This window comes from Parasteatoda tepidariorum, chromosome 7 (assembly GCF_043381705.1).
Source record: "Parasteatoda tepidariorum isolate YZ-2023 chromosome 7, CAS_Ptep_4.0, whole genome shotgun sequence".
NCBI lineage: Eukaryota > Metazoa > Arthropoda > Arachnida > Araneae > Theridiidae > Parasteatoda > Parasteatoda tepidariorum.
The window spans coordinates 22,511,326-22,524,989 of NC_092210.1; the positions used below are offsets into that span (position 1 = coordinate 22,511,326).

The 13,664-nt window shown below is 26.1% G+C and overlaps 1 protein-coding gene across 1 annotated transcript; it reads right to left on the reverse strand.

Moving 5' to 3' along the window:
- Positions 1-1,894: 1,894 nt before the first annotated feature.
- Positions 1,895-12,546, reverse strand: LOC107453734 (uncharacterized). Its single transcript, XM_043041910.2, has 8 exons — positions 12,268-12,546; positions 9,747-9,834; positions 8,904-9,058; positions 7,354-7,642; positions 6,520-6,625; positions 5,805-5,847; positions 5,266-5,404; positions 1,895-4,169 (listed from the first exon to the last, which is right to left on the reverse strand). Exons 1-8 carry the CDS (start codon positions 12,464-12,466, stop codon positions 3,179-3,181), a joined length of 2,010 nt encoding a protein of 669 aa, XP_042897844.1. The 5' UTR covers positions 12,467-12,546; the 3' UTR covers positions 1,895-3,178.
- Between the last annotated feature and the right edge of the window lie 1,118 nt (positions 12,547-13,664).

Here is a 13,664-nt window from a genome sequence, read left to right on the forward strand (position 1 = left end):
TGGCACCATCTAAAAGAAGTGTCGACTTTTGGTGGAATTTATTTCTGTGGCAAGTTTGCAAACATAATATTCTGAGAAGTCGATGAGTACAAACAATAGCATTATAATGTAGATAAAAAAAATCAAGTTAAGGAAAATTACTTTTGCAATTAAGAATAAGAATTCCATATTTTAATTAAAATTTGTTCTAAAAAGAGAAAATATCTTCGCAATTTCAACCTTGTAATAAATAACTAAATATGGTAGCAGACATACTAACTACGAAAAATGTGGTGTTCCTTAAAAAATAAAAAGAACAATCAAAATGGCTTTTGCTACCTCTTACTGACACATTCTTCACTGGTATGCAAGTGTTACCATTAAGGAATTCCAACTGTGTAGTTGTAAATATGTATATGGGGTAACAGACTTGACATTAATTTCTGGATGGTTGAATTTTATTAATTAAAAAATTTAATTTTACTCGCTATTTATTACAATATTATCAGAATGTAATTTTGACAATTTCACACAGTTGTAAAATACGCCAAGAGTCGAAAGCTTAGTTATAGGTATGAAATTCGTGTAACTAGATTTTAGTGTTTTTGTTTTGGTCAGCTACATTTTCAATTTCTCTTTATTTCCTTAAATACTATTTATTCTTAATTAGGAACTTCAAACATTATACTTGTTTTACTAGAAGCTGTCTGTTAATAAATGTGACACAGAAAAAGTAATTTAAAGTTTCTCAGAATTACTAAAAGAAAAATACTTTTCAGACGGACAGCAAATAGCACCCAAATATGAAAATGACCCTTATATGAAAAAAAATTAAATAGGAGCCCTAGCATCAAAATTTAGTTGAATATTCATAAAATCTAAAAAATTTTATATATGTGACCTATAGAAATTTATTTCAGTTTTCCAAACTATAAATTTTGGCCAGCTTAAGTGCTATCGGTCAGTTTTCTACGGACAATGCCAAGGTAGTTGTGAAAACAAGTTTTACAAGAATGTGGTAAAAATTAAGTTTTAAAACAGGCATAATCTGACATTTTCTTGCATGTTTATGATGAGAATATATTGCTGACTAAGTTTAAATATTTTATATATTTCCTCATCTAAATAAATCTACCACTAAAATTTTTAAGTTATTTTAAAGATTGTTAATGTTTTCCTGCTTAAAAAGATTCATTATCATTTTTTGAGACAACCTTTGTTTTATTTAATATAGACATAATTGTATGTATAGATACATTTACATCTTTATAGGTATATGTATTATCTATAGATGTAATAAAATATCTAAAAATATAAATGCATCTATAGCTAGGATGCATTTATATTTTTAGAATGCATATTATAGCTAGGTTATGTTGTTATTATATACCCAGTAAAAATTTTTTATTAACTTCCGATACAAATAGACATAGCGCAAAAAATGAAAACAATCATAAAAATATATTATAAAGAAATTCAAGGATTTTCTTGCTAAAAATATTAATCATAAACTATTAGATTTAAATTCCCTAATAATATAAGACATGGAAAATTGTTAGAGTTCTTCCTTTTAATAATACATAACGATCTAATAATAATTTAAAAAAAATAAAAAGTTTATGGGTAGACTAGATAATAATAGCTACACATATTATCTAAAGATAAACTAGGTATATCTAGGTATAAATTTTGCTTTAAAAAGAGTAGGCCACAATGTTAAAAAAACAGCATTGAAATAGATTTCTACTAATTGTGTCAAAATGTCTGAATACCCGTAGTTCAAAAATTAAATATTCATAAGGCTCATTAGAAAATATAATACGTTCTGTTCTTTTGATTTGACATAATTTGCCCTTTAAAAAGCATATCCTTTTATCGAAATATCAATAAGTATAAATAAAACAATATAAAAAAATATTATTTACACATTTATTGAACATAGAAATAAATATCACAAGTTTTTAAAAAAATATTGTAAATAAAAAACAAAGATTCGGCCCCAAAGATAAAGCACAGGATAAAAAATGGTAACAATATACAATTAGCAACACTTATAAATATATATTTTGAAAAATATAATACAATATTTCTCTTCCTAAAAAAATATGTTACGGGATAAAGTACAGAAAAATTTATTGTGTAAAAAATAAAAATATATAGCAACAGCTAATCAAAAAATTAAAACACTGAGTTAAACCTAACAGAAACATACATCAATAATTACAGATGAAAACAAATTTCTAAACAGACTGTAGAGTCACACAAAAAAATACAATGAAAAAATGAATATATTCCGAATTTTCCAATTAAAAGTACCTTATATTGACTTTAGGGTGAACATTATTTGGAGTGTACAGAAAATAATAACTTTAAAATACAGTTACATAAAAAATTACATATGAAAATATACAAAAAGGAAATCAAATATAACATAATTTTAATAGCCAAACAAAAATTTGTTCTTTGTTCAATATAAGTAAATTTATTCAGAATAATATATTCAGAATTTTGCAATCAAAAGTACCTCATACTAACTTTAGGGTGTACATTATTTAGAATGTACATAAAATAATAAGGACTTAATAATACAGAAATTCTAAGTCAAAATAGCAAATATTAATTTTATCAGACATGGCACAATCTGAACAAAAATTATATATTCTTCGTTATTTGCTGCATACTAGCACAGTAATTGTCAAACAATCATTTTATAAAATATAACATATGAAAATATACAAATTAAGAAAGAAATTAAATCTAACATAATTTTAATAGTCAAACAAAAATTTGTTCTTTGTCATTTTTTGCAATGTGAGGAAACTTATTTAGAAAACTTTTAAGCACGGACTACTACGCAAAACAATAAAATATCGTATTTTAAAAAAAAAAATTAAAACAAAGTCAAATAAAAAAAACTTTGCCAATGGTAAATTCCTGCATACTCAAAACAGTGATGGTCAATCTAGCATCTTATAAATTATTACATTTAAAAATGTATTAGCTAAACTAAGAAAAAAAGTGAATTTTAATAAAAGCTCATTCTGTGTCATGTACTGAATCATTACTTAGTACACTAATTTACATAAATGTTAAAAGCAGACTAGTACAAAAAATATATAAATATCACATTTTGACGAAAATAGAGTCATCACTATTTTTTTCATAAAAATTAACAGATTAAAATAAAAAAAATTTTTTTTCATTCTCTTTTTGACTTGCGACTTTTTTTCTTCAAATGAACAGACTTATGTTTCTTATTACATGATTTTTTAATTTTATAAGCATTTTCTTTATCAGAACTTGAACATTCTTCATCTGGAGAAGATTTGATACAAGAAACTCTTTTGCTGACATAGCATCCATTTTCTTCTAATTTTATTCTTTTGCCACTATTTTCCGGGAAAACACTTCTTTTTTCAGACGCCTTCATCACAACATCTTCCGGCTCATAATCTGGTTCAAAATTGTCGAGAGACATTTTTGTATCAATAGACATTTTTGTATCAGGCTTAGAGAATATGCTGGAGCATCGTGCTTCAAAATGAGGCTTTTCCTGATACAAAGACTTATTTTGTTCAATATGCACTTCTTTCTCACCTGTGTGCTTCTTACGGAACATCTCTTCTTTCTGAACAATGTTTCCTTTATTAGAACCAACAACTTGGGGAGGATAAGAGTGCTTTCCAGAATCAGAAGAAAGACAAGGGAGATTTCTGGAATACGAAACCCTCCTGTGAGAAGATCTACAGTGTTCTTTGGGAGAGGACGATCTCCTTCCAAGATGAGATCTGGTTCGTTTGGTTGACTTCCTTCTAGATTGTATAAACTCTTTGTCGGTAGGAGATCGAGAATCAGAATTAGAAGATTTCCAGCATCTTCTGGAAGAAGAGGATCTCTTTCGCGGACGAAACTTGGAAGATCTTGATCGTTTGGCTGATCTCCGACTAGATTGGTGTTCTGTGCTGGTGGAAGAGTGATAATCAGAACGTGACTGTATTTTTGATCTCCTAGAGAGAAGTATAGGAGAATCTGATGATTTTTCACTAGGCAAAGATTTGGAAGGAGATAAAAACATGTGTTCATAACTAGAATGACCAGAGCTTCTACTTTTATTGCGAGGTAATTCCTCTCCATAATGGTTTCTGTCACATTTTTCACGATTCAAAGTTTCCAAATCATAATTGATACTTCTAAAACACATAAAGAGAGAAAAAATTGTAAGTTTAAAATAACAAACTACTTTGCTTGTAAAAAAAGAAACAGACACACAGTCTTAACACAAAAACTACAATAGTTAAAAATAAAAGCCTCGGTGGTCCCCACTTTAAACTTTTATAGACATAAGATGTTATGAATTTTCAAGAACAACTTAGAAGTGATATACATGATTGTTCAGTTTATGAAAGCTCTATTTATTGGCTTTGATTTTAAATAATAAATATGGTAAGCTTTATTAATGCATCAATATTAACAAAAATGTAATAAAAGAATTATGACTCCAAAAGGAAAAAAAAACATACATTATGCATTTATTAATAATAAATAAAATAATACAATTCTTTGTTTTTGAACTCATGATTTTACTCAGCCTAACTAATGTAAGTGCTTAGTTTTCATGCAAAAGTGCATCTAAAAACAAGATTGATGTAGTAGATAACTTTTGACATCTAATGATGGATTACTGAGTAGTAAAAAGTAAAAAATGTAAACTGAAATAAAATCTATGTTTGCTGTACAGACTTATTTCCCGAAATTTGAAGTTAGGTACTCATTTTATTTCACAAGAAAAAAATATGTAAATCCCCAATTCAATCATTAAATTAATAAATAATTTAGCAATTTTGTTTTAAACATGTCTAATCGATAGGGAATATATTTCATGTTTTAATTTCAATTACTAAATTTAAACTAGTTACTAACTAATTGGTAGCAAATAAACTTAAACTAGTATTGATAAGAACGTGTATAAAATCCACAATCACACTAGATTTCATAACTAATCTATACACCTCAAATGGTTTTAACAAAAAACATATAAAATATTGTACTTGAAATTATAACCTTACTCATACAATAAAATTGAGGAAAAATTAAAATTCCTTAACAAACCCTCGAATTGTGGATGAGCCAAAAGAGTTACAGTATATTAACCAACAGGTTAATACTTTTAATTCTTGTTTATTAACAAGGCGTGTTAACAGGTGCAATTACAAAACAAAAAAGCATGAATGATATTTTTGGAGAAAAAAAACGAAAAGAAATAAAGAACTCAGTAAATAAGGTTACCTTTCATCCCTGTTAAAAGCGACTGCAGAATCATGCACTTCATAACGACAACCCAAGTAAGTCGGAATTTGGCAAGGTAAAGGTTCCACTCCTGGTGGCAATGGTTCTGCTTCCAGATATGAAACGTCATCAGATGTATCTGGAAAAAAAGAGAATAAAAATATAATAGAAATCAAAATTTAAAAAATGCAAGCAACAGGTAAACAATCAGTAACATCGTGAAAAATTAATTTCTGGAGAAAATAAATATAAAAATTTGAATTGGATCATACGTGAAACATCGTAAAAGAATCAACACGCTTTACAATGTTTGTAACAAAACCTGAAAAAGTATTAATAACAACGCTAAATAGAAAGTCAAGTAAAATCTACTTTTTTTAATTAATAAAACTAATACTTTTTAATAGTTAAATAGCTTTAGAGTTGACATAAAAACTAATCAAGACACTGAAATTAACACTGAGGTATATAATAAATACTGTTACGTATTACATTTAATCTAGATATTTGAAAGTTTTTTTTAGAAATCAGGAACTTACCGCAATAAGGATAATCATCAAAATAGGAATCTCGAATTGGCCTCTGAAAAAAAAGAAAGAAAAGAAGTTATCAGAATACTTTATACACCTCAAGATGCAGAAAAATATTTAAATCCTTCAAACAAATTAGATAAATTAATTATACCAAACATCATAAGCAAGGATATATCAAATGCATCAAAAACTTTACTTAGAAATAGCAATCATAATAAGACTTATTTTAATTATTTACAGTTATTGTTAAAAAATTTAATAAAATCAAAAATCAGAATCTTACAACAAAAAAGCTTAAGTAAAACAAAAAAAAGTAACTTCTTAAAAAAATAGCTCAGCATTCAAAATTAAAAATACTTAAGCAGCAATTAATTCAACCACCTAAAAAAATATGACATTCATACAAAAAAAATTTGAAATCATGTTAATAATTGAACATTTAAGAAAATAAATATTGAAACGATTTCTCGAAGTATTTGAAATGGTAGAAAAGAAAATCAAATTATAGATTAAAATACTTATAGAAAGATCTTTATTTCCATACTAGAATTTTTTTGTGAAATTACCTTTAGTAAATATTAATGGCAAATATTATTGGTCACAAAAGCACTGCTCATGAGAGCTTAAAACTCAAGAATAAAGTAAATATGCATTAGTTGAAAATATTGAAACCTTTAAAATTGAATTTTTAAGTTTATTAAGGAAAATAATATTCTCTTACTTGTCCATATGTACATCTTGAAGTAATAATAGTCTCAATCTTCCTGCCAGATTGTGTGCCATCATAAGAAGATTCATCTGCTAATGAATTTCCAAACTCTTGACAGCTAAAAAAAAAGAACAAAAAAAATTAAAACATCAATAAAATAAATATAAATGAAAAACTAATATAAAAATGAAATTTTAGAAATTGTCTAAAGTACTAGAATAAGCAACTTTTTATCTCCAATGGTTGCACAAAAACAGTTTGTCTAACTACCATAAACTAAGTACATCAAGGTGGAAAGCAAAATTTACCATTTAAAAATATTTCAAACATTTTAAAGTTATATTCTGTTAACCCTTCGCAGATAGGACACATGTATCCATTTTATATTTATATCCATTTCTGATGCTCTTGGCATTTTTTAATTATAAAAAAACAGTGTAATCATTACTAATAAAACCCGTCACATTATCGGAATTATATTTGCACTAAAATATAAAACATAAAGGAAGCAATTAACAAAAATTTGATTCATATTTTTTAAAAACGTATCCTTAATTGATTTTGTAAATTGAAAAAGTTTTGTTTGAAAGTGAGCTGTCTTTGGAAGATTTACCGTTAACACAGAAAAAGGCACTAAATTTTAAATCAGTAATTCATAAACATAAATTATTAAAATGATAAATAGAATATTTTTCACTCATTTTGATCTAAAATAATGCAAAATTTCAACAAAAGTTGCAAAAATCTTTAATCAAAATTGTGCGACAAAGCATTAAATCTTTAAAAAAGAAAATAAATCCAATTGTTAGTACATTCATAATTAGCAAAAGAAATCATTATGCTTACCTATTATCTAACTTTAAAGTTGCAGTAGGATCCTTTTTTATGGAATCTTTAACATCCAGTGGCTTATTCTCAGTTTCAAGAGTCTTTTCTATGGCTTTAAAAAATTCAACAGTAGTTCTAAATTCAGGCAATTTAGATTTCGAACTTAGTTCAGAAAACACTTGATTTGAAGACTTAAAATTTTGCACAGCCTTTCGTAAATACAGACATGGAATTAGATTATCCGAATTAGTAACCTCAAAATCATGACAAACTGGGCACTCTGAATTGGAAAATGCTAGATAACCACCTGTAATAAACATTCATTTAAAATCAGTTTATTACACAAATATAAAACAAGTATTCTGAAATCTAATGAACTAACATTAATGTTTCAGTCATGCTATAACAGTTCAAATCATCTAACCTGTGTAAATGGTTTTCATATGAGTTGACCATAAAATGTAAGTAAATAAGTAAAACGAAATCCCATATGACTTTTAAATACATCAAATATGGCATTTCAGATAATTTTAATATAATTAAAGAAAGATTACATCATTAATATAAATGGGCAACAAGCTCTAAAAGTTTTGTAATTTTAAACTTTTGCAAGAAATACAATTTCCTATCGAACAGAAATTCTATTATATATCATACAAAACACTTGCTACAGTTTTATCTCGTTATTAATTTTTATAACACAATTAAATTAAATCAAAATAAATAATTTTATTACGTAGTAAAATTCTTAATCTGAAGAATGTGAGTTTTTGAAACTTTACAAAACAGAACATTTTAAGTATAATTATTAACCAGTTAAATGCAACAGTATTTAATTATAATTATGATTTCAACACATCTCTTTATGATATTATGATTATGTTAAATTTCTGAAAAGAAAATAACAAATATTTATAAAAAGCTTTGCTTAGTAAAAAATATTATAAGTAAAAATTTTATGTGTACAAAACTTTGAAGAGAATATGCAATTTTAAAAAAAAGTGGGGTTTACACCAGAATATTAAAACTTAAAAAACTGGATATGCCTGAAGCAAAGAAATGCTTACTCAGAAAAAGTATATATAGGAGCTTGGCTTAAGAACAAGATCAATGGTTACCAGCAATTAAATTAAGTAAAAGTAATTAAGTCAAGTGCATATTTATAATTGAGTATATATTTTAGTTTCAAAAACATGGGGGGGGGGGAATTAAACAAAGCAAAAACTTCATTATAAGCTCCTAAAAGCTAAACTAACACTTTTCATTATTTTTACCATTAATTTACCATATTCTAAGCTTAAAAGGAATAGGGATAAAATGCTCAAAAAAGTAAATATAACATCAAGGGAATTGTAATTAAATTCCAAAGAATAAAAAGATGAGAAGCCTAACCAACCAATATAAAAGAAATCCTTAAATAGAGAAATCTTTTTTCGATACTTAATTCCATTAAATAATTAACAATTACAACAAATTAGGATTCAGCACAAAATTTCAATACATACAGCGAAAGCATTTCGAAAATAAATGCTTGCTTTTAAAAAAAAACTTTTTTTGTAAAAACTTACACTCATAACAAAAACTATTTGCACAGCAAGGAGCTAAAACTGCATCTTGCAGAAGAGAGTTGCAAGCGATACACAATAATTCCTCGGGAACATCATCAGTAATTTTGGGAACCACATTATCTTCCAGCAGCTTCTTCTTGTCAATACAATATTCGCTAAAAAAATTAATCAAATATTTAAATAAAAAAATTGGTGAAACAAAAACTTTAACAAATATATTTTTAAAAACATAAATGAAAGAATTATTGTTTAATATCATTTAAAGCCGTAAGTTTCTAAGTGTGAAACAAAAAAAAGTTAACCTATATTAATAAATAAAAGAGAATAGCATATTATTAATTCTAAACTTAATTTCCTTAGCATTACTCCCCATGCTACATTTTTTTAATTTTTACTGAACGTACTCTACAACAAACATAATACACAACAATATTTATACCTGCTTTTATATCCTAAACAGTTCAAAGTGTTTCATATTCTTCAAATAAAATAAATTATGTCCACACTTTTTAAATGCTTATAAGTAACTAGATTATTATCTAATTTAAAATATTTTGTAACTTTTAATTTGAAAAAATAATAAGAATATTGAGCTTAGCATGTAAATATCCTAGAAGTGATCAAAGTCCAAATTTTGTGTGAAAAAAATTTTTTTCTCATCACATTTTTAAAAAAAATATATGAGCTTGTCTCTTAACACAAAAAGAACATACTTTCAAATATAATTTAAAAATTACCCTAAATTATAAGCTAATTAAAAAAACTAATAATATTTTGAGCAATTTAGTATATAATTACATAAAGTTAAGGAAAAAAAAATTAATAAAAACCAGCATTACTTACCTATTTCTCTTATACGCACTCGCGACAGGAACACGCGTAATACGAATTGCGGTATTTTTTGGAATAACTGCATTATCATCTTCGTAAACTGGCATCAGCAAATGAAAATTAATAAAATTTAATTAATATATTACAAAGTTTAGTAACATAAAAATGAGTAAAAACTAAAAAAAAATTGAAGAAATGAAACATAGATTGTTTTGAGAACAGAAATTTAAAAGTAAACATAACGAAAAATTGGCAAAAAATTACTCAACAGTGTGCAAGTTTTTAAAAGAAATCAAATCAAGCTACAACATAGAGCCTAATGACATTTTATTAGATCATATATTTTAGCATAAAATATCATTACAACTACATAATGTAGAATATACAATTTAGCTATGTACAGTTACATTCTTTGTAATTTTTTCGTAATAAAAATATATTATACATAACATATTTTTGAATGTTAAATAAAACATAAATTTCAAAAATATCGAATATGTATATTTAATATAAAATATATACATACAGATACTATTCTTAGTAACACAAATTAATCCTGAAAGATTTGATTTTCCATTTTGCATAAAATAACATTTTTAACAATAAGCGAATTGCATTGTGCAAAAAGGGAATCAGTCTCTTTAACCGCTTTAACTATTGGATTGAAAAACTAATAAAAACATTAAAGCATTAGACTAGATAATAAACCAGAAGCATTATTATTTTTAGACTTTTTGCACTGATATTAAATACAGAAATAAATGTTTTCCCTTATTTCGCTTTTGTGAAAATTAGTTAGCAAGACTAATGCCCTTTCAGCATATGATTCAAACACAAAAAACACTACTTTTCTGGAATATAAATAAATAATTCTTATCACAGTTTACTTGATGTGATAAACAAAAAGTTTGGATATGATTCAACTTTAATCAATTGATTTTTGGTGTATTCAGAGAGTTTTAGACTTAAATCAAGCTTTGAAATACTATAAAGATAAAAATCACAGACAACAACTACTTTCAAAATTGTAAATGAGTATATTTAGTGTGATAATAAAAGTAACTATAAATGATGTATTAATACTAATTCATCCATCTTTAATTAGCAAATACTAAACAAAATGTAAAAAAATGAAATAAAAAATTTTTTCTTTTAAACTTAAAGCTTGTTATTAAAGAAAAGCTATTTCTAAACAGAATAAATTAATGATTTTTGTTAACTTTACTACTAAGAAAACAGGTGTCATTATTGTACATTTCTACTATTAAATCAAAAACCATTATATTAATGTGTAAAACCTTTGCCTTTGGTGAGTTTTTTAACACTTCATTTCTGAAATTTGAATAAATCTCTGAAATTCTGCAATTGGATTAATTAAATATTCAAAGAAATGTGGATCTGGATATATGTGCAAAATACTGTGAGACAATTTAAATTTTTTTTCCAATTCCTTTGCAATCACTTTCACAATTTATTACTTATTTCTTAAAATAGTGAACTTACAATCCTCTTTAAAAACAAATTATTGAAATAGATTACAAAAAAGTGATGTAAGAAAATAATATTAAACACAATCACTTTTAGCGACATGATATGCAGAATAATATTTGATAAATTTGTGACAGTATCCAGGGACCAATACAGGTGGATTTTATAAGAGTTTTTTTTTTTTAATTATTTTATAAAAAATTTTATTTGAAAAATTGGAGCCAATAAAAATTAGTAAAAATAAATGTTTTACAAAAATTTCAACCCTAATCTTTAATAGTTTCAATGCAATCATGTGGTAATTTACTTACCATAAACAGACCACATAAACAGAACAAACAAACACCAACATAAACAGAACAATTACATAAACTAAAAAGTTCTTCGCAATAAAATAATATGCATTTTTCAAAAATTTTAGTTTAAGTTAAATATATTTAAAAAATGAGCATCTCGTAAAAATTCTGGATAAGTCCCTACAATTTTTTAACATTCCATCAAACTTCATGCCATGGTTATCTTTATAAAAGTAAAGTTAATTTAAAGAAAAGTACTTTGGGTGCAGTTAATGCAAAACAGCAATAATATACATATTTCCTGTACTATTCATACTAGAACCATATAAATACAAAATAAAACTTACAAATATATTATTTAGTACATTATTTAAAAACTATAATATTATGTGATATAAATAATTAGAAATAATACGAATCAAATATTTCAATAATTTATATTTAAAATAGCATAAAAATTACATTTTTTGAAAGAACAATAGCAAAGAAAACAATACAAGTGATGTTTTTCATTGCTATATTTTAACGTATGAATATGCTAAAACATGTATATTATAAAATTATGTTAATTTAATATATTTGTGAATTCTAGCAATGGTTTCTTGCCCTATATTATCATAATTGCAAAGTTTTTATTCCTCTCTAGAAAAAATAAACTCGCAATTTCTTATAAACATAACCAAGAACAAGTTTAATATTAACGAATAACACAAAAATGAAAGATACTTAAATAAGTCCATGATCCTTACCTTCCTTTGTTTGAACATTTGTTATTCGAAGTGAACAGCCTAAACTTATGTCCAGATTTCTGTACTGCAAAACTGCTCTCTTTATGAGTCCATTGTCAATACAATATTCNAAGCGCGCTACCCGATTGATTGTAAACAAAGATCGTGAAGTCACGTGATCAGTTAAGATACGGTTGCAGTCATCACTGTGTGGTATCATTCGATATTCAACAGCAGTTGCGATTAACAATTACGATTACTCAATTAAGCCAATCAGAAGCCTGTATTTTTGTAAACATATCACATTTTGCGATATGTAAAAATACAAGCTGGAATAGCTGAATTATGTCCTAGGAAGCCATGGATTTACGAAATTTAGATTTTCTGTGCACATACGATAGATTAATAAAGAAGCTAATTTTACACTGAACTGATATTTTGTTTAAAAAAAATTTATTAATGAAAGTAACGTAAAATAAACTTTCTAGTCGATTTGGGGGCCCCCCTGATGTCGGGGCCCGGGGCGGCTGCCCCGCATGCCCCTGCCTTTGTCAGGCTCTGCTAGATACAGTTAAAGGCAATTTTAAGAGTGCCCTAAGAGGCCTTCATGTCCCAATATCCCTGTCATCAAAAAATATATTAAAAGTAATGCAAATTCAATTCGCATTCAATGGAAAAATCAGACAAAAGAAACTATTTAATTAAAACTTTTCAACATTGGCTTTTAGAGTTCTTCTTATCAATCTCAAATAATGCTTTCTTTCTAAACCTCAAGCCCAAAATAATATTCAGTTTGTTTTAATTCAAAGTAAGGATATAAAAAAAATATTTATGCAAAAATCTCAGAATATTATAAAAAATTCAAAATATATGTAATGAAAGTGCTTCGATTACTTTTTCTTCGTTCAAAACTAGAAGTCACAATTTGATAATATCGGGTTTGACTAAAATGGTCAATGGGGGAAAAAAATATTCCTACTATTAAGTTTATGTTGTGACATTGTAAGACTGAGCTCCACAAGTCCAGATCAAAATCATTTAAGGACATCAAAAATTATAAAAAATGAAAAATTATAAAACAACACAAGTAACAATATAGACACTGAAAACTTCAAACATAATCATTGATCAACAATCAATCTCATAATCGAATCAAACATAATGTTTATACTCAATGGCAACATAAATTAAATGATATTTCAATAGGCAAGAAAGTGCGAGGGTGTTTTAATATAAATAGCTTCTTATACCTCGTTTGCTAGGGTTGATGTCTTATTCAAGGAACTTTAAAATAGCTTAGAAAAGAAATGTAGAGCGAAAAAGACGCAATTTATTTCGATTTCAGAAAAAACTATCAATTATATTCAAGTACACAAATGTAAAATAAATAATTTGTAGACAAATCTCGAGGAACTTAC